The sequence below is a fragment of the Zosterops lateralis genome (genome assembly GCF_965231275.1).
Source record: "Zosterops lateralis genome assembly, chromosome: 9".
Lineage (NCBI taxonomy): Eukaryota > Metazoa > Chordata > Aves > Passeriformes > Zosteropidae > Zosterops > Zosterops lateralis.
In genome coordinates, this window is record NC_139769.1 from 11,227,512 (window position 1) to 11,246,020 (window position 18,509).

General features: G+C 45.5%; 1 protein-coding gene across 6 annotated transcripts in view; it reads right to left on the reverse strand.

Moving 5' to 3' along the window:
• Positions 1-18,479, reverse strand: part of SZT2 (SZT2 subunit of KICSTOR complex) — a 53,891-nt gene extending 35,412 nt beyond the window's left edge. For 5 of the 6 annotated variants that reach the window (XM_083867926.1, XM_083867922.1, XM_083867924.1 and 2 more), the window contains exons 1-14: positions 18,441-18,479; positions 18,131-18,256; positions 17,793-17,966; positions 17,278-17,448; positions 15,368-15,499; positions 13,191-13,350; positions 12,627-12,733; positions 12,234-12,444; positions 11,022-11,192; positions 5,723-5,954; positions 4,921-5,050; positions 3,574-3,716; positions 2,794-2,946; positions 2,329-2,443 (exon numbers count right to left, since the gene is read on the reverse strand). In XM_083867926.1, coding sequence (XP_083724052.1) covers positions 2,329-2,443; positions 2,794-2,946; positions 3,574-3,716; positions 4,921-5,050; positions 5,723-5,954; positions 11,022-11,192; positions 12,234-12,444; positions 12,627-12,733; positions 13,191-13,350; positions 15,368-15,499; positions 17,278-17,448; positions 17,793-17,966; positions 18,131-18,256; positions 18,441-18,470 — 2,055 coding nt within the window. In that variant the 5' untranslated portion in view covers positions 18,471-18,479. The remainder of the gene's footprint in view (positions 1-2,328; positions 2,444-2,793; positions 2,947-3,573; positions 3,717-4,920; positions 5,051-5,722; positions 5,955-11,021; positions 11,193-12,233; positions 12,445-12,626; positions 12,734-13,190; positions 13,351-15,367; positions 15,500-17,277; positions 17,449-17,792; positions 17,967-18,130; positions 18,257-18,440) is intronic. The other variant, XM_083867925.1, reaches the window with a different exon arrangement.
• Between the last annotated feature and the right edge of the window lie 30 nt (positions 18,480-18,509).

An 18,509-nucleotide genomic window follows, 5' to 3' on the forward strand; every position in this document is an offset into this window, starting at 1 on the left:
TATTTTTAAAAGCAAAAGAAAGGTTATAAAATCTCCAAGGACTAATTCCAGGCTGAAGAAGTCGCCTTCCAAAACTCAGACTAAAAACAAATTAATTGCATGCCAGCTCCTCCACAGAAGCAGTCCGAGCACCCACCCTCATTCTTCCCTCCTCCTCTCCTCAACAGCCTACACTAAATGTAAACTAGTCCATATCAGCTGTGGGAACAGTCTGGCTCTGTCTTATGAATTCCCCCACTATCACATTCATTTGTCAAACCTCTGTGGCAAAAGGTTTCAGAAGCCTGGATTATTTTTAGGTTAATTTTTTCCAAAGACTTCCTGATTACTCTTTTTAGTTTTTAGTAGCTCTGAATATAGTTCTACCCATGCCAGCATCTGATTCCCACAATAGCCCAGTGTTTTCTTTGAAATTTCTATGGTTAGGTTTCTTTTCATAATCTTTGCTCAACTTTTTTCAATTTTTGTTACCATTATAGGCAAACAGAAGAACAGCAGCTCTCCATCTTCTGCAGCACTAATTATTTCAGTAACTTTTCCCATCATTACTATGTCTTTTTCAAGGAAAGGAATGTCCCCAAACCCAAACGTTAAACAAGAGTTCTTTCCTGCACTGTGCTGCCACTTGGGTCTCCTTCATGGTTTCATATTGATATCACTAATGATGTTTAAGCTCCCAAATCCCACTGTTTTGCAGTAATCTATACTGGCTTCCAGGCACCACTGTGCTGCTTAGGTGTCACCAAAGCACAGAGGTTGAAATAGCTTTGTGCAACCTGCACATTTCCTCAGCTCAGTACATGTTACCTTTCAGCAAATTAGTTCCCTACCCTTTGACTAGAAAAAAGATTGGGAAAATCACAAACAGCTTCTGCTGTGATGAAACACAGCCCTTTTTCAATTTCCTTGCTTTGTTTCCCAGGGCATTTTCTGTTTTATGACACCCCATTCCTACAGTTCTACAACTGTGCCTTATACAAAGTCTCACCAAAAAGCTTTCTGAAAGTCAACTGTACGAGGTGCTTTCCTTCCTTTCAGCATTGGAAATTTGACCAGCTCAGCACAAAACCCCCTTTCCCCTAAACAAAGCAAGCTAAGTTCTATTGCCATCCTCCACACTGAGTAGTTAATCAGCTCTATGGCAGGAAAATAATTTAAAAATAATAATAATAATAAAAAAATGTGGATGATACAATTTTTGACCTACATAGGTTCCTGCTGCAATGATCTGGAGCTTGCCCAGAGCTGCAGGGTATGGTGCCTGTCTCACATCTTCTTTATAGTGATATTAATTTGCACCTGCCAGAGGGAACTCCTTCAAAAAAACCTGTCACTTGGCATTACCAAGCCCACATGTTGACACAGCAGCCAGTGCCCAAGTCTTGGATCCCCTAAAGTCATGAAGGGGTAGATCTGCCAGAGTGCCAGAACATTTAGTATTATCTGGGTTCATTATCTCAGAAAGAGATGGCCCTTCCCATGTTTGTTAGTTTCTCCTCAGACTAGTCTCTAACACTAAAGCTAAGGCAGACAAACCAAAGATTTCTTTCGTGAAGATAAGTGATCTAGATTTAATGATAAAGCTCTTGTTTATATTAAAAAGTTCACACAGTTTAATAGCAGGGCAACTTTCTCATGCTTTACCTAGGAACACTTAGACTTGTCTCAGCCATCATAACTGGAGAATCAGTCCACATAGTAACTCCACCTTCTGTATCTGACTAGGGTAGCTCATTTCTTTTGATACAAAAAGTTTATTATAAGTCTATCTGACAGACTTTTATCCTGAAAACATTTCCTAGGTAATAATTTTTTTCTCTTCCTGTACAGCTTATGTGGGGCATTGTTTGCATTTTAACTATTAAATTCCTCCCTGCCCAATAGATTCAATACATATGTACTGGAAGAGATAGCTTAGGGTACATGTAGTACATCTATCACAGAGGTCTTTACAGATGAGTCAGACAAGTATCTGCTGCTCTTTACAGATGGTATTGATTGTGCTTCGGTCAGAAGCATAGACTAGATAACCTTTGAGTCATTTCAAGCCCTACAATTGAATTAAGCAGAGGGAAAAACATCCATGTGACCAGCTTTTTTATTGATCTTCGAGTCTTTGGGTTTAGATCTTTCATAGACTTAACAAAGAAAGTTTGTCTCAAATGACCCTTCCTGTTACAGTAGATCTAAATCCAGCTAAACGTTAACACAGTAGTTACTTATTAGAGGGTGGCTGCCCACAGTGTTGCCTGTGATTTACCCACCCATTTCCCTGTTCAGAACTTCTTGCTCTGCTTCTACCTCATGAAGAAGACAGCCAGCTCTCACCTTGTTCCTGGCCTGGGCAGGCGTGCCAATGGGGAACCCCAGCCGGAGAACCATGCAGGGAGCTTTGGAGATGATTCGTACCACATAGAACGAGGAAGGGGTAAGATCCTCAGACCTATGGAGAAGGGATCGGACAAGGCTGAAATGGCATGGATCTTGCTATTCTGACATGCCAGACCAAGCAGAGGTCTGCTCCACAGAGCCCAACAGCCCACACAACTTCACAGTAATATATATCAGTTTTAGCATGCAGAAACCCCCCAGTCGGTTTCCCTCCCCCTCCAGGTTGCACCTGGAACACAATGGAACAGCTCAGAAACTGCAGGATTTCATACCCCCTAGTCTAGGTCTCATCCTCTCCTGTAAACATCTGCTTCAGGCCCATAGCCACATACTGGTCTAACCAGATCCTTGGTCTGGCCACACACCCAATTTCCCACAAGGCACTGCCTCAGAGCCACTCACCCGTGGATCAGCTTGACATAGGAGTAGCCCTCCACCAGCACGAAGCTGCTCCAGTCCCTGAGCAGGGAGGTGAGTGCCGAGTGGGAGATGCGGCACTGGATGGTGCTGTAGCGGCCGTTGTTGCCCGGCGTGTGCAGGTGCTTGGGCACAGGCCTGCAGGGTGGGGCACAAAGTCATTCCAGAGCTGCAGTTCCTCTTCTTCCCCCAAAACCCACAGAGGCTTTGCTATATCCATCCTACTCTGACTGGTCTATCAGCCTTTTTCCTTCCACAGCAGCCAGCAAACAAGCACCTCCCCTAGTCAAGCACTGGGGAGAGCCACACTCCTGAGTGCACTGGAATTTCCACACTGCACAGAGCAGATCCCTTGTATCCTACCTCCCTCCATGCAATATACAACTATTATTCATATTACTCTGCAACTAGGACCAGCCTCAGGAAAGCAATGCTTTTGGGAAAGACATTTTCCAGCAGCAAACAAAAACATGTGGGTTAGCTCCCAAATGAATGGCCCCACACCCCCTGTAATCAGGAAATCAAAACTCAAGGGGGACTTGAGAGAAAAATTTATCCTCCCAATCAAAGATGACTTCCCAACCTACTGCTCCCCTCAGATAAACAAATCTTTAGCATCCACCAGGCCTCATGAGTGAGACCCTTCCCCTGGCTACAGGCACCTGCAGAAGAGCTGCAAGTCCCTCAGCTGGGCTGAACTGGACACCCTGCTTTGCCAGGCCAGCCCATAGTGTGCTCAGGAGCTCAGCCCTGCCCAGTACATACGTGTCATGCTCCAGAAGGACGACTATACGATGCATGTGCAGCCACCTCTGCCAGAAGTTGGCATCCATGGAAAGGATAGGCTTCCAGTAGGAGGCAAACTGGGAATGGCTTGAGTCAGACCCACTGTGCTGCAGAGATAATACCTGAGAAAATGATGGGACAATATTCAGCATGAAAGTTCTCCAACCAGAGAGAGTAAGAATTTCTTTAGCAGCTGAGCTGTTGTAGGCCAAGAAGGCCACATCCCTGGCTTTGGGTAATTTCCTCTGAATAGAGTAAGTGTGTTCACATTGAAACAGGCAGTACAGCGTAAGCAAAAATAAATTGGGCTCCTGAAATGTCAAGTTAATTAGGAATTTAACTACTTAGCATCAAGTAAATCAACCATGAAAAAGACGGCATATGTAATGGTGTGCTTTCTCATTGAGAGGGGGATATATGGCTTGTGTCAGCAAAGTAATTAAACACTGAGATTACTCATCTGAAAGTGCTCATGCAAATAGGGTGCCAGAATGGGTGGCATTGGGCAACTCTAATAGGTTTGTATGGTGACATTGTTTCCACCAACTGTAGCAACTCTGCTGACATAGAAATATAGTGGTGGTTAGCCATAAGATGGGATGTTCCAGATACACTGTGGGATACATAGCCCTATATAGGGAAAATGTGCTAGGCAAACCTAAAAAAGAGCTTGAACAATAAAATAAAAGGGATAGTTCTCTGAAGTTAAAGCTCCCCTAGCTTTAAGATCTGCTAGTCTTCCATCTATGCCAAGGACATTGCTAGCAGGGAACAGATTAATATGCTGGCTCTTCTGCTTATTGAGTTCCAATGAGTTTGAATTTTGCAGTGGAAACTATTAGCTCATATTTTGTTTAGTTTCTGCTGTGTAGATGACAAGTATCTCTCTTGCACCTTCCACATGAGTGCTCAGAGCAATGAGCCTATTAAACAACTATTCAGCACACTGTATATCTTCACCTGACAGTACTGAGCTACATCTCCAGGGCACTGGTTGCACTGCCAGCAGCAACTCTATGCCTATGGGGTATCCACTGAAAAAGCATAGCAAAAGCAAGCATGTCAGCCTTCCCATCAGTCTCACATCACAGCACTACAGGAGGTTTCACAGCACACTTAGACTTGCTGTTGGGCTTAGAGGTATAGCTGCAACAATTAAAGACATAGGGTGATGTCTCTGAGGGGGATATGTATGGTATGGGATGTTCACTGCACCACACCTGAACTCTGACTGAGCAGGATAAGATGAGCAAGAGATGAAGCCTGAGTACAAGAAAAGGCAGGGGAGACAACCTGTCCCACGTTAAACAGAGAGAGGGAACGTACCGGAGTGGTGGAGCCTGGGGGAATGTAGAAGAGGGGCACCCCATTCTTGGTGCTCTCAGGAATGGTGAAGTGTTCTGGGACTGTGTCAAAAGACTGCAGATGTACCAACATCTGGTCTGTTTGGTTGATGCTGGAAAAGAAAAGGCAGTTAGCCACAAAAGCCCGCACTCTCCCCCTTGCTGCCCCAGTCTGTGCAGGGCTTGTACACACAGCACTCCCTATGTCCTGGGAGCCCATCTACACCAAGAGAGCTTTATGGGGAATGCTGTGATTCCACGTCCAAGTGCAAAGTGTGAGTTAAAGGGGCTCCAGTGTACAAGTCTAATACATACAGAGGATGATCAGAGTTGTAAATTAAGTGCTAGAGGAGGAATCTGCTGAATAGCCAGGAGTAACAGTCACCCTGGCCAAGAAACAGTTATGATCCACAAGCACTTCAGCCTAGAGACACGTGTGATGTGTTTGCTGCTCCCAGTGTGACCATGCAGCACAGCTGCATGGGTGTGCTATGGGAACACTTGACCTCCATGGGATAGCAGTCAGAGGTAAGGTTTGCATCCCAGGATCTGGATTCAGGAGCAGCAGCACCATTAACCTGAAGCATTCTTACAAACTAGGTCACAGACCAACTTGAGTCTTCTCCTTGGCTAGACAGCAAGCTTGTTATCATCATGCCCCTTCCCCAGAGCACATTCCTTTTGAACCCTGGGTTGGGACAGCCACCTGCAAAATCCTCATCCTAACATGCCAAGGAAGGAATTCCTTGGTGACACTGGAAACTGCTGGGCATGGTCCAGCTCACCTCTGCAAGGTGTTCCAGAAGCGGCGGATGACTGTGGTGCGGTACAGGCTGGTGATAGGCTTCCTCATGGTGCAACTGATGTCATGCAAAATGTCATAGCTCCCCTCCATCGTCACTTCCACCCAAGTGCTGCGCTTTGATGGGTCCAGGGGCCAGGGTGTCACAGCTAAGTACTCAATCCTCATGTTATGCTTCCAAAGCAGCACTAGTTTCACCTCCAGCTGAGACCCACCTGCATGGGAGCAGAAGAGCAAGTTCAGGTGCTTGTTCTGGACACATATGAGCTTCATCTCTGACCAGGGATTCATGAGTACTATGAGACTGTTTGATTGCTGAAGGGAACAAAGTAATCTAACAACTGTTTGCTTTACCTGAAGTCACTCTCCTCTCCAACTGAGGGAGGTTTTGCTTGCACTGAAGCGCTTGATGAAGTTCTCAGTTCTTAAAGTGTACCTGTACTACCTGCACTAGAGAAGGCAACTGAAACTCAGAGGAGGTGCTGACATTTGCAATGGGCTGTCTTCTTCACAGCCTCATCTTTGTTTCCAAAAAACCTGTTATTTTGCACAGATGAGCAGGGCCATTCAACTATAAAGTTTTGTCATCCACACTGCAGAGTTAATGCATTCCATTGCAGAAATACAGGCATCTGACGGACACAGATCATAAACAACCTGGAAGATGAGGCCTAATTCTTGAATTAATCTCTATTCATGCTGCACAGACTGTATTTCATGCAATCTAGAACTTCAATCTTCAAAGCTTCTCACTATGTTTACTTTCTCTTCCCAAAGTTAAGATGTTAAGAATGAATATTCACCTATTCTTCAAACTGTACATTTTTACCTTTTCCTTTAAGCGAGCCTGTCTGAAAGATTAACAGAAACATCTGACAGCAGGCCTCACTGAGCCAAAAAAGCAGAGAACTGTCCCACTCCTGCTGACTGTGCATGTGTATTTGTACTGAAACATCCCAGGGAAATACATGACCACACTGCGATTTCAACTGCTCGATCATCTATTCTATCTCCAGCCTGCTCTGTGGTTTGCCAGACTCGCAGGGTTTGTGTGATAAGTGATTGGATGTGCTGGAAACCTTCTGAACAGATCATCAGCCTGATGCTCTGCTTCCTGCAGAGTTGCATTTGCTGCTGTCATAGGCACATCATGCCATCATCCCCTTCACGGGCTGATTGAGCTCCACTTTAAAGCCATCTTTTTGCTCTCATTGTCCCTGCTGGAAGGCTCCCTCAAAGTACTCTTCCCTCATCAATGTTTAGAAAAAACCTTCCAGAGTACATACTAAATTCATGCTTGGTTGTTCTTTTGATTAGATTATTTTTATTCTGAGAAACTTCATTTCCATAAAATTGACAAGGAGTGTGTAGTACTAAGAAATCCTTATCCAGTTTCAGCGGTTTCTGTGACAGAACATTCATTCCCCTTAACAGACCCAGACCTTCCTGCATCTTAAGAATTCACCTTCCTTGAACAAAGATGATCAAAAGTGTAGACTGTATTTTACCTGTACTTAATTTGGGGGATTAGTAGGATTTTATTTAAGGTCACTAATATTTTCTACAATGGATGATTTGTGTAATTATAAATGCACTTGCTAGGACTGCACCATCTGTTGTTTCCTATGAAGATTGTCTTGTTTATCAGAGAGGCTAAACAAGAATTTATAGATTCATCTCTTTTTATTTCATACTGTCACCTCACTCATACTGCTTTAGGGCTCATCCACTGCTTGCTGCACAAGAATTTGGTTCTCATAATAAAGCCTTTCTACTTCATCAACAGCAAACATGATAAGTAAATTCCCACATTTTTACTTAGATAATAAATGAAAATATTTCCGACTTCCACCTCTGTTTCCATTAGTCATCCTGGCTTCACTCCTGTGATCCCACACAAGCAAAACTAAAAACACAGGCAAAATATTTACTTAGTTTGAAGCTACATCTCGATGAATCTTTAGCTTTTTTTTTTACTGCAAAGCAATCTCTTTCTGCTTCCTGAGTTAATATCTAATAAAATTTTTTCAACTTTGATTTCCTTCACAAAGTCCAGCTCTGTTTTTTTTCAGAAAGCTCACTTTGTCCTCCCAACTCCTGTCACTAGAGAATAGCCATTCTCACTGCTCAGCTACTGCCCAGCCAGTTTTGATGCTGGACTGATTTTACAGAGGAAGACTATGTTTTGCCCTCAACATAAAATGGACAGTGAGGTTTTGTTGTGGTTTTTTTTGGGGTTTTTTTTTGTAAAGACAGAGATCCCTCTGACAATGTCCCAGAAAGCAAAAGAACTGGGCTCCATTACACACCACGACCCTGTGGCTTCTGTCCCTTCCATATCTTCCAATCCTTTCCCCTTCACATGCACTTCTACATGCCTAACTGACCAAGTTGCCTCCTAAATACTTAAATATTTAAAAATCAAACAGTGAGGGTAACCAGAGCACTTATAAATATCACAAACAACCTCCCCAGGCAACTCTGAGCACAAAGCTAGCTATTTATTCTGTCTTTGGTAAAGTGAAGGAGAAAAGTGACAGTGTCAAAGTCCACAACTACACTTTTTTCCTCTTGCTTCACAGCCAGCTGGCTCCTTAACAGCCTTTAATTGGCAAGTTCTGGTAATCCAGGTTAATTAACTGTTCTTTGTTATACACTTCTCTGTAGAATGGCTCAGAGAACTCTGATTAGCCAAACATGCTTTTCCTTAGCAAAGGCAGTGCTGAACATCTAAATGTCCTGATCATTTCTCAACTCTACTTTAACCTGTTAGTTCAGCAAATTTTTCAGCAACTACCCAGAGCATTTAGCCTTTCCCAAGTATTAAGTAATGTTATCTGTTACTACTGTGAAGGCTGCATAGAAATACACTCTATGTTTTTGATACCTCCAACATTTAATTTTCTTCTAAAAAAATACACAGAAAATATTTCTGGCTCAAGGAGGACCTGAGCTGCAAAGAGTTAGAGAGGGCTCAAAGGAATAAAAAATGAAAGGAGAATTGAGATTATCATCATGTGTGTTTATCCTGCTCTTTCTCCTCCCTGTGCACCTGCCCATAGTTATTCACCACAGAAGGTCACTCTGATCCAGCAGCAGCTCTTCTGCTCTCTGCTCTTGCAAAATTGGGAGACCAATCCATTTAGCATTCCAAGGAGTAAAAGCCAGCAGGCAAATACCTGGAGGAAAATTCAGGGAGCATGGTAACATGTGGTGATATTTCTAATACATTCCTCCAGAGTGCAGGAATTCACTGCTTTACAATATCCTGAGACAGAGGTTGTAGCTATAGCTTTGTACAAAAAAGATAGAACATGAACTTGTCTGACTGCTTTTTGAATGATTCATACCTGGTGAATGCTCTTCCAGCACTGCTGTATAGGACTACACAGTCACCAAAAGCACTTCAGCATTGCTGCCAGATTAAAGAGAATCTTTTTATCCAGCACTGCTCAGGCTGTAAGTGAACTTGCTCACAGAAGAATAAAAGACACTGAGGGTGGACAGGAATGGACTTGTCACACTGTTTCACAGACATTTCTACACAAGGAGAGTGCAATGGAGCTAATCTGCCTGGATTTAAGAGAAGTAATCTCATGCCTCACCTACATTAGTGAAAACAATCTACAGACACTACTAGAACAGCTGCCTCACAAGAAAAACTTAGCAGATACTTTTAACAGAAAATTCCTGAAACAAGAAATTAGGGAGATTCATGTAAGACCAACTTTAGGAATTATCCTGCCTAATATGATCTCTAGCAACCTTCCTCCCAAAAAAGGTAATTTAGATCCATTCAGTTTGTAAGATGCATCAAGGCAAACAAACTGCAATTGCAAGGCATCACAGAGGAACAGGGAGGTGAAGCGAGCAAGATACACCTAAAGAGTACTATCATGTAAAAGACAGCACATTCAGGGACTACTAAACAAACAAAATGCAATAAAACACCCCCAAGGACTCATCAGCTGAAAGAAAAGGTGCATGAAAGACTCAGGGATTTCTGCAATACAATAATGGAGAAAGTTCATGTGACTCCTGGTCTATCAGATTTGATAATTTACTTCAGAATCAGGAAGATATTAACACTGCTGAACAAGGCACTGATAAAGCCACATTTACAACACTTAGCAACTGTTTTGAGAAATATGAGCTCAAACTGAAAAGAAAACAACTTAAGGGGAAAAAATAAGAGCTATTACCCTGAATAAACAAAACAGAAAGCCTGCCCTTACAAAAGAAAGGTGAAATATTGGCTTGCTTAATATTAACCTGCCAAAAGCTAGGTTACAAGGAGAAAGATGTTGTTAAATATGTTTCTGCAAGTCTGAGAAGGAGGATGAACTTAATTAAAGATAATAGTCACACAGGCCTAAGTTGATCTCAGGAAGTTTAGAAAGGAAGCTACAGAAAGAGCAATGAAACTCTGGGACAGTCTTCCAACCAGAGCAGTGGCAGAAGGGATTTACCTGTTTTTTAGGCAGACCACAGTAAATTCATAGAAAACATCACATGGCAAATTTGGAATGGTTTTGGAGTAAGATCACAGACTTTGATCGCCTGATATAAAACACATTCTAGTGTACTAATAAGCTTGCATTTGGATTTTTTCATCTCCCCTTCAGTTAAAGTACTACCACTAGTCACAGCTGGAGATGGAAATTTAGGTAGGATTTACTGGCACTCCTAAGGATAATCAAACCCCTCAAGGTCCCTAGTCAGCAGGTAGTTCTCACGCCCCAGGAGCCATGTCTAGGTCTTATGGTCTTCTAGAATTGATTATGGTCCTGACTGATCTGACATTTTCACCTAAGGATATCTTTGTTTCACCCAATTTCATACTTTGGAAGACTGTAGTTTGGAGGCATTAAGCCTGTTGTACCAAAGGGCTCAACTTCATGTTAGTATTTTGGAGTGCATCTAGCAAAGAACTAGAAAGGGGTGAAAAAAAGGAGAAATATAGATGAAATCCCAAAAAAACTCGGCAAACTCCAGTTTCTGTCACTAGTTTCTCTACAACTGTGGGGAATCATTTCCAAGATACAGAGCATCACTGGCTGTCCCTCCCCAGGCACAGCCACAGAAAGTGAGCCTGGCAAGTACATAACTGTACAATACTGGGCAGCCCTACATCAGGCAATTATTCATGAAAACAGACTTTGGGGAAAGTGGCTCCTTCCTCCACAATACCTCCTCTGCTGAGATGGCAGACCCTGTGCTTTCCTCTGAGCAGCTGAGAACAGAGTCTTAGCTGAGTCTGCAGCCCTCAAGGCAGCAGTCACCTTTTGTGATGTTGACCTCACGGATGCTGTAGCCCTCGCGCAGCCGCACCGAAACAATGCTCACGAGGTCGGCGTGCACCTCCTTCTCCGTGTGCTTCTTCCTCCGCATGGCCAGCGCAGGGTTGCTGCTTGCAGACACCAGGTGCTCGTTGAACAGCCTGTGCTGGGACACTGCAAATGGCAGACATGGCTTTGTGAGGGAGCAGCTCCCCTCAGCCCCATCCTGTAGCAACAGGCCTCCCCAAGAGCTTCATAAAAGCTGCCAGGAACACTTGCTCGCCTGAGGAACAGTACATCCTTCAGGCACCACTAACACCCACTCCTGATTCTGCAATACAGCAAACAGGTTCATTAGTGTGGCCAAGAGGCCTGGGAAAGGGACAGGGTGGGGTGTCAGGCACTGTTTCCTCTCAGACAGCTTTTGTGACAAGGCACACGTTGAAATTCCACATTCAGCCTAGACAGGCAAAAACTGCTCATCTGTTTCAACAGTCACACAGCAAGCTTAGGGGCTTTACCAATTTCCCTGGGAAACTGAGTTCCCAGGTGCTTTTTCAGAGGTATCAGGATGCAGAGCTTAAACCACTAACATCTGATCTTTTTAAGATTCAACGTTTCCAAGTCCCAAGCCAGCTCTCTTCAAACTTGCCAGTTTATGTGGCTTCTGCTGCCAAGTTACAGAAAGAGCAGATGGCACCAGCATATCACTGGGACATGAAAGGGTGTTTCCATGTCTTACTGGTAACTAAACTAATCTCTCCTGGCACACTCTCAGTCACTAACAGTCACAAAGTAAGAACAACCAGGAGAGGCATTTGGGACAGTTCTCAGGGGTCTAGTTTTTCAATCCGAACTGCCATCTGCATAGCCTGTTAGGATAAGCTCTCCAGAACATCCCCACCTGCAAGGTAGCCAGTGCGCACAGAAGGGTGGGCAAGAGCTTCTGACCTCCTCCAAGTCCCAACCCAGTGAGCTTAACTGCAGATTGCTGAGACGGGAATGGTGGAAAAAGGGACATTTGTTTTCCCTAGTCCACCCAATTCCTGGAACCAGGAGGGGATTCACAGGTGAGGCTGTGTGACCAATTGTGCCCACAGCCTACAGAAGGCATGACAAGGGAGAGTATCAGCATAACCAAGCCTGGGGAGTGACCCCAAAAAGAGGTACATTAAGACATCCATCTACTGGAAGAAGAACATGCACATTTCTCACCACAGTAATATTCTGGATTCAGGGACTCCCCAGTACGCAGAAAGGAGTACAGCAGAAATGCCTTGTGATACACATTCAGATCCAGGCTCAGGGGATCCAGCTCAGGGCACGTGGAGAGGTAAGCACCAAAAGTGGCCATGGCGATGAATTTCATCAGTTCCACATTGGGAACATGGCCAAAGCTGCAGTCATAGGAGTAGACACCGCCCACCTACGAGATGGATAAAGGGAACACCTGAGAGAGAACAGCAGTGCTGAGAACAAAGCAGATGGCGGGTCAGGGACTGAAACAGGCAGAGACGGCCCCCACTTCTCCTCTGGAGGTGAATGCCACCAGCGCCAATCCCCCAGGCTCCCTCTGGTACCCACAGTGGCAGGTACCAGCAGACATACCTGCACAAAGGAGCAGGCCACAGTGCCACTGCGCAGCTGGTTGAGTAAAGTCTCGCACACAGCCACGTCGGGGACACTGGTCACACCATCCGTGATTATTATAATACCTGTGAACAAGGCAGCATCTTAGTGCATCTTCCATCTCAAACAGATATCATTCTCCCAGTAAATACACTAGACAAAATTTAGGCAGGACAAAAGTAGAAGGAAAATCCTGAGGCTCGTTTAGAGCTTCCAAAGCATTATGGAAACATCCTGATTAGGTACAGCACAGCACACAGAAAGGGCACAGCTCTTCACACCCCAGGCTGCCCTGAGCAACCACTGCACTGCCTCACAAACTCCCCAACACTGATACACAGCACCTGGCACAGTGTGGTCCTCCCCATTCCCACCACAATTTGCCCCCAGAATGCAGAGTAAACGACTCTGTTGGAATTTCATTCCTAACAGAAGGGTCCGTGCACACACCAGCCCTTATAAAATTAACCTCAGCCTATGGCAGGAGGAGTACAACCCTTCTCAAACAACCAGGCAAACCTTAACCCCGAGGATGCAGCCAACCTGCGCTGGAGTTGGAGGGCAGCAGCTGCAGGGCCAGGATCCCCTGCCGGACCATGCTGACCAGGCCGACGTCAGCAGTGACCACAGACACACTGGGCTTCCTCCCAGATGACTCCTGCACATCACCAGGGCACTCTTGGCTCACGGGGGATAAATCTGCCTGTAAAAGTTAAAAAAAAAAACCCACAAGGCCCCATGGGGCAGATTTCAACTCAGCTCTAGTTCTTGCTCTTCCAAACACCTTCAGTCTGGTGGTCCCATGGTACTCTGGAGTATGGCAGCAGACTCCATTTGTAGTTTTAACTTCCAAGTGCTCTTAAAATCCTGGTCACTTGGGCCCCTTAGAACAGCTGGGCAACATGGAAGCAGGTGGAGGCAACAGCCTGCTTGAAGGTGGAGGGACAGCATGCTCAGAGCTTTATATTAAGCTGATTTCTCATAGAAGGGGAAATATGAGACACTTTGAGGTCACTAAAACGCCTCTGTGGAGCAAAGCAGTCCCCAGTTACAGAGATGGTGAATACCTCTTTCTCCCCCTGTCATTTACTAGAAGCTGCAGCTATTCAGCATCTACCCAATCTACTATATTCAGCCCAGAAACACTGGAGAGGCAGAGGCGGCTACATCTCGCATGTGAAGCTCTGCAGCAGAGGGAGCAAGCAGCCTCATAAAGACAAAGCCTAGTGCCTATGCATTTAACTCAAATGGCCCTTGTTATGCAGTGTTGATATAAACAAATGCAGGTAGGCTTCTGCATCTTCTATGAAAAACATCCCCTAGGCCAAGCCTGAAATTTGTATAATTACACCAGTGAGAAACCTACTGTATTCATAGTCCCTTAATCCCCACAAGGCTTTGGCAGTTCAACCCTGTAATAAAATATTGCTTCATTTTTACTGTTAATGCAGAGAATGGCTGAGACCTCCCCCTCTACAAAGCTACAGATGATTGGAACTGGGAAAATAAACCTAGAACTAACTAAACTTTTGCCATGCACAAATGGGAGCAGTCTGTGCCTGTGAGCAAAAAAATATTGACTGTCCATCACTTTAATTTGCCAAATGCCTTAAAGTGAGACACTTGTTAACAATGATACAGCTAGTGCAACTTCAAAAGTGAAAGAAGTTTCAGTCCCTGCCCTTCCCCTGGGGCCTCCCACCTCCACCCCACAGCCTGTGGCAGGACTCACCAGTCCCTCTGGCCTGCAAGAGCGTCTCTCTCTGCTATTTGCATGGAAGAAGTTACAGGGTAGTTAGTTTACCATGAGAGAAATACTGCATCAAGCAGGAATGCATACAAAGCACTGCAAAAACACTGTCTGGACTCATCAGTCGAGGTATTTACTTCCAGCAATCTACTTTCTGCTTCAGGAGTGGCAGTTTTAGCATTGAAACATATAAATTTCAGCTAGAATATGAGATTCCAAGCACTTCAGATATTCAACTGCAATACATCACCAGTAGCCTCTTGGTCATTTGATTTTGGGACTTTTTATTTTCTTTTTTTTGCCCAAACTCTAATAACTAATGCTAACTAAGGACTAAATAACTTCATCCAGACCAGCAATGACTCTGACTGCAAGAAGATCAAAAGCAGCATGGCCAGAAGGTCAAGGGAGGTGATTTTTAAATGTCCCTTCCAACCCAGACCATAGTAGGACTCTATCATTAATTTGCTGATACATATATCCATGGTTACTAAGCAGTACTGTCACAGATTTCAAGGAGTGCTTGAAAAAACTGGCTGTTTATTCAGCTTCATGGCCAGTTTTCATGGTAACAAGGAAATATTTTCATTCAAGAAATGTAACAAGGGCTAAGGACATATTTACAGCTATTTATAGATTAATTATATGGACATAATCACCTCTCCCACCATCTTCTGCGGACACAAAGCACATCCTACCATTTCTCCCATGATATACAGTCAGGTAATCTTACTGCACATTAACTTTGGGGAAGGTAACCATCCTCACCACTCCTTCTAAACACTTAGTGGTTCTGCTTCCTCAGTGTTCATGTCTCATTACTGGATCCCACAACATTATCTCACCAACTCCTCAGCTGTTCCTTCTGCAGACCTATGCTGCTTTTCCTCTTGCCACCCCACTTCAGAGGGGCCTCAGAGTGCACATCTCCAGGAAGCCAAGAGATCCCAACTACCTCTGCCCTCCTTACCTGTGGTTTGGGTTCATACTGTTGCTGAAGCATCTCTGCCACTTTGTTTTCAAAGGCACAGAGCTGTGTGTAAACTTGGTGCAGAAAGGCCTCACGCTTCGTCTCATCCAGCTGACAGCCCTGGAATAGTACCTGGCCCAAGGATACACATGTCAGTCATCAGGTTAAGATTTCATAGCACCAGACCCCAAGATGGTACACAGGAACACAGCTCTGCACAGTGAAGGTCAAACATGTCCCTAACAAAGCACAGGTACAGCTCAGGCCACTTCTCTCTGTTGCTGCTCAAAAGCAACTGCTTGTGAGCAGTGGTACCTCATGGCATCTGCTGTGCATCCCACAGCAGACTCTCACATGACACTTTGGGAAATCTCCTTTTTGGGCAAGAAACTTTATCTGACTTTCTCCAGGATAAGCAGTTATTAGGAGAAAGTGATGTGGGATCATTGTTAGAAACCATTAACTGCAGCCTGATGCTTCTAAGGAAGGCCTGCTTGTTCTAATCTACCTTACCTATAGACTGATCAAATTATCTTCCAAGGAGGTCAGTAAATTGAAATACAGAAAAGAAACAATTAGAGTGGACATTACAAAAGAGGCTGAGTGATACGACAGAGTAAGCCTGCCACCACAGAAACTCCCCAGGGTGACAGGCATGACACCTGTGTTTACAGACGTCACCCTGCTACAGGCAATCCCTGTCCACATCCAGACACAAAGAAGACACAACAAGCAGACAAAGACCTCAGCACATTGGTGGGGTGCTGCATGTTATCCACATTCCCTTGGTCTCATATGGGGAAGACCTCATAGTGACACAGGAGAAATAAATGGTTACCACAGTCTTTCCTGTACTAGTGATACACACATACACCTTTTCCTCCATAAAAGAAACATAATTATCCAGTTGTACCCAGAGATCACAGTTCATGGCCTCATACACAAAGTGGGAATTTAACAACAAAATAACAACTTCAGAGCACTCAATACAGTGTAGACAGGGGAGATACTGAGGCACAGCATGATCAATGGCAAATGGAGAAATTCCTGCTACACTTACTCCAGCAGCACCTCAGAACAGACCAAAGTGATGGCCACACTCCTCCCGAACAACACAAACCCTGGCAGAAGCCTTAGGCATGCAGGGCTGGGGAAAGGAAGGGAGGGAACAAGCATAGACTAACAGGCTCCTCCTCTCACCACACACTTCTCCTGGTATTAGCAAAGGGATGAAATACACCACCATAAACATATAAATTGTGTAAAAATACTGTAAGGTGAAAGAGACCAAGGATGAACTTCAAAAACAACATAAACATTATTTAAATTTATTAAACAGACCTGCCCTGACACAAGTAAAATCTCACTGATAAATCTCAATACTGGGGCTGCCTGCTCCCTCCAGCACAAAGCATATGCAGACCAGTGCAAAAAGAACAAGGTTTGTAGGAAGAGGCAATTATCTTTGAATTAACCATTGCTACAGAGCTTGAACAGGCAGACAAGCTTTTGGTCATACAAGCTCTTCTTGAATGTTTCAAGCTAATTAAAACAGTCAAAAATAATTAACCAACAGAAATTAAAAACAAAACCAACCCCCAAACAACAAAACAAGAGCAACAACAACAAGCAGACATTCGACATGAGGCAAATACTCCCTGTGGCCCAACTCTAAGATCATGCCTGAGGGCAGTATTCTCCAGGGAAACACCTGCTTCCTGCCCAGGAAGGAGAAGTTGCTCACACACACTTCTGCATCATGCCAGGCCACATGTTTTAGCGAGGGAAGCCAGCAGCATCACAGACAGCAGAGCCCAGCTGTCACCTGCCCCACTTTCCCTGTGCTCACAGGACACCTGCACAACACAGTGAGCTGCTCACACCGTGCCAAGGGAGAGCCTGAACTTTACCTGGTGGGACTGCAGGCCAATGATGGAGGAATACACCTGGATGGTGACAAAGATTTCTGGCTGGTAGATAATGTCTGAACCAGGGATACGAAAGGGTCTTAACAATCCCACCAAGCATCGGGAAAGGGCATGAAACACTTCATCAAAAATTATCTCTCCTGTTGAGTCATCCTACAAAAACAGAGAAAGGGAACAGCTTTTTCATCTTCTAGGACCTTCAATTTCACTGTGGGTTGTCCCACTCCACAGAGCAAAAAGCAAACATCCTTCTGCAATGGCAGCTAGATTAAAGTCACAACTCCTGTAAATAGAAGTCACACATTTAAGCATCCAATGGAGAAACAGAATTTGCCATTAAGTTCCCAGTCAAGGGCACAGCACGGCTCCCTCCTGGGAAAAAGACATCTGCAAAAGTTCAGACTGACACTGAGAGCAATAAACCTTTTCTCAGCAAATAGAAACGGGCTTCTGTTTTAATGCAGGAGACCCCAGAGGGAGGCAGTTTGTGCTCTTACCACAATGCCCGTGGAAGGGCTGAGATCGAGCTCAATCACGAAGCGGTACTGGCGGGCCAGGAAGGTGACCCGTGTGGAGGGGACCAGGAGGTAGGGCCTGGCCTGCACCGGCTCGTCCGGCTGCCACCCGTTGGGCAGGATGCTGAGGACATCAAGCTCGTTTTCTGACTTTACCTGCCAGAACAAGCAAACGGTACATGAGACAACATCAAGCCACACCAAAGGAAAAGCCAAAGAAAGGGATGGGGCTCAGATGCTCTGCAGGGTGCAGGTGCTGCCGAGTGGTGCAGCCCCAGGGACATCCAGGTGACACCCTCCAGCCCCGGGCACCAACTCACCAGCTCGGGCTCGGGCACGGCCCGGATGACCTGATGCAGGCGGCTGAGGACCCAGGCGAGCCGCACGTTGCGGGAGATGCGATAGTCCTTTTTCATCAGCAGGAATACGTGCCCTGCCTCCTCCACCTGCGGCGGGAGCACAGCGGCACGGGTCACCCCCGGAGCAGCCCCGGGCAGCGCCCGCGCCGCCGCTCACCCCGGCCTGCTCCCCATGGCGGCCGTGTCCCCTCGCCCGCCTCTCGGACCAGCCCAGCCCAGCCCGGCCCGCCGCGCCCCCCGGCCCCGCCGCGCTCCCCGGGCCCGCTCTCACCTCCCCATCGGGCCGCTCGGCCGCCGCCATGTCCGCGGGGCCCGCCCCGGAAGTGCCGCTCTCGGGACC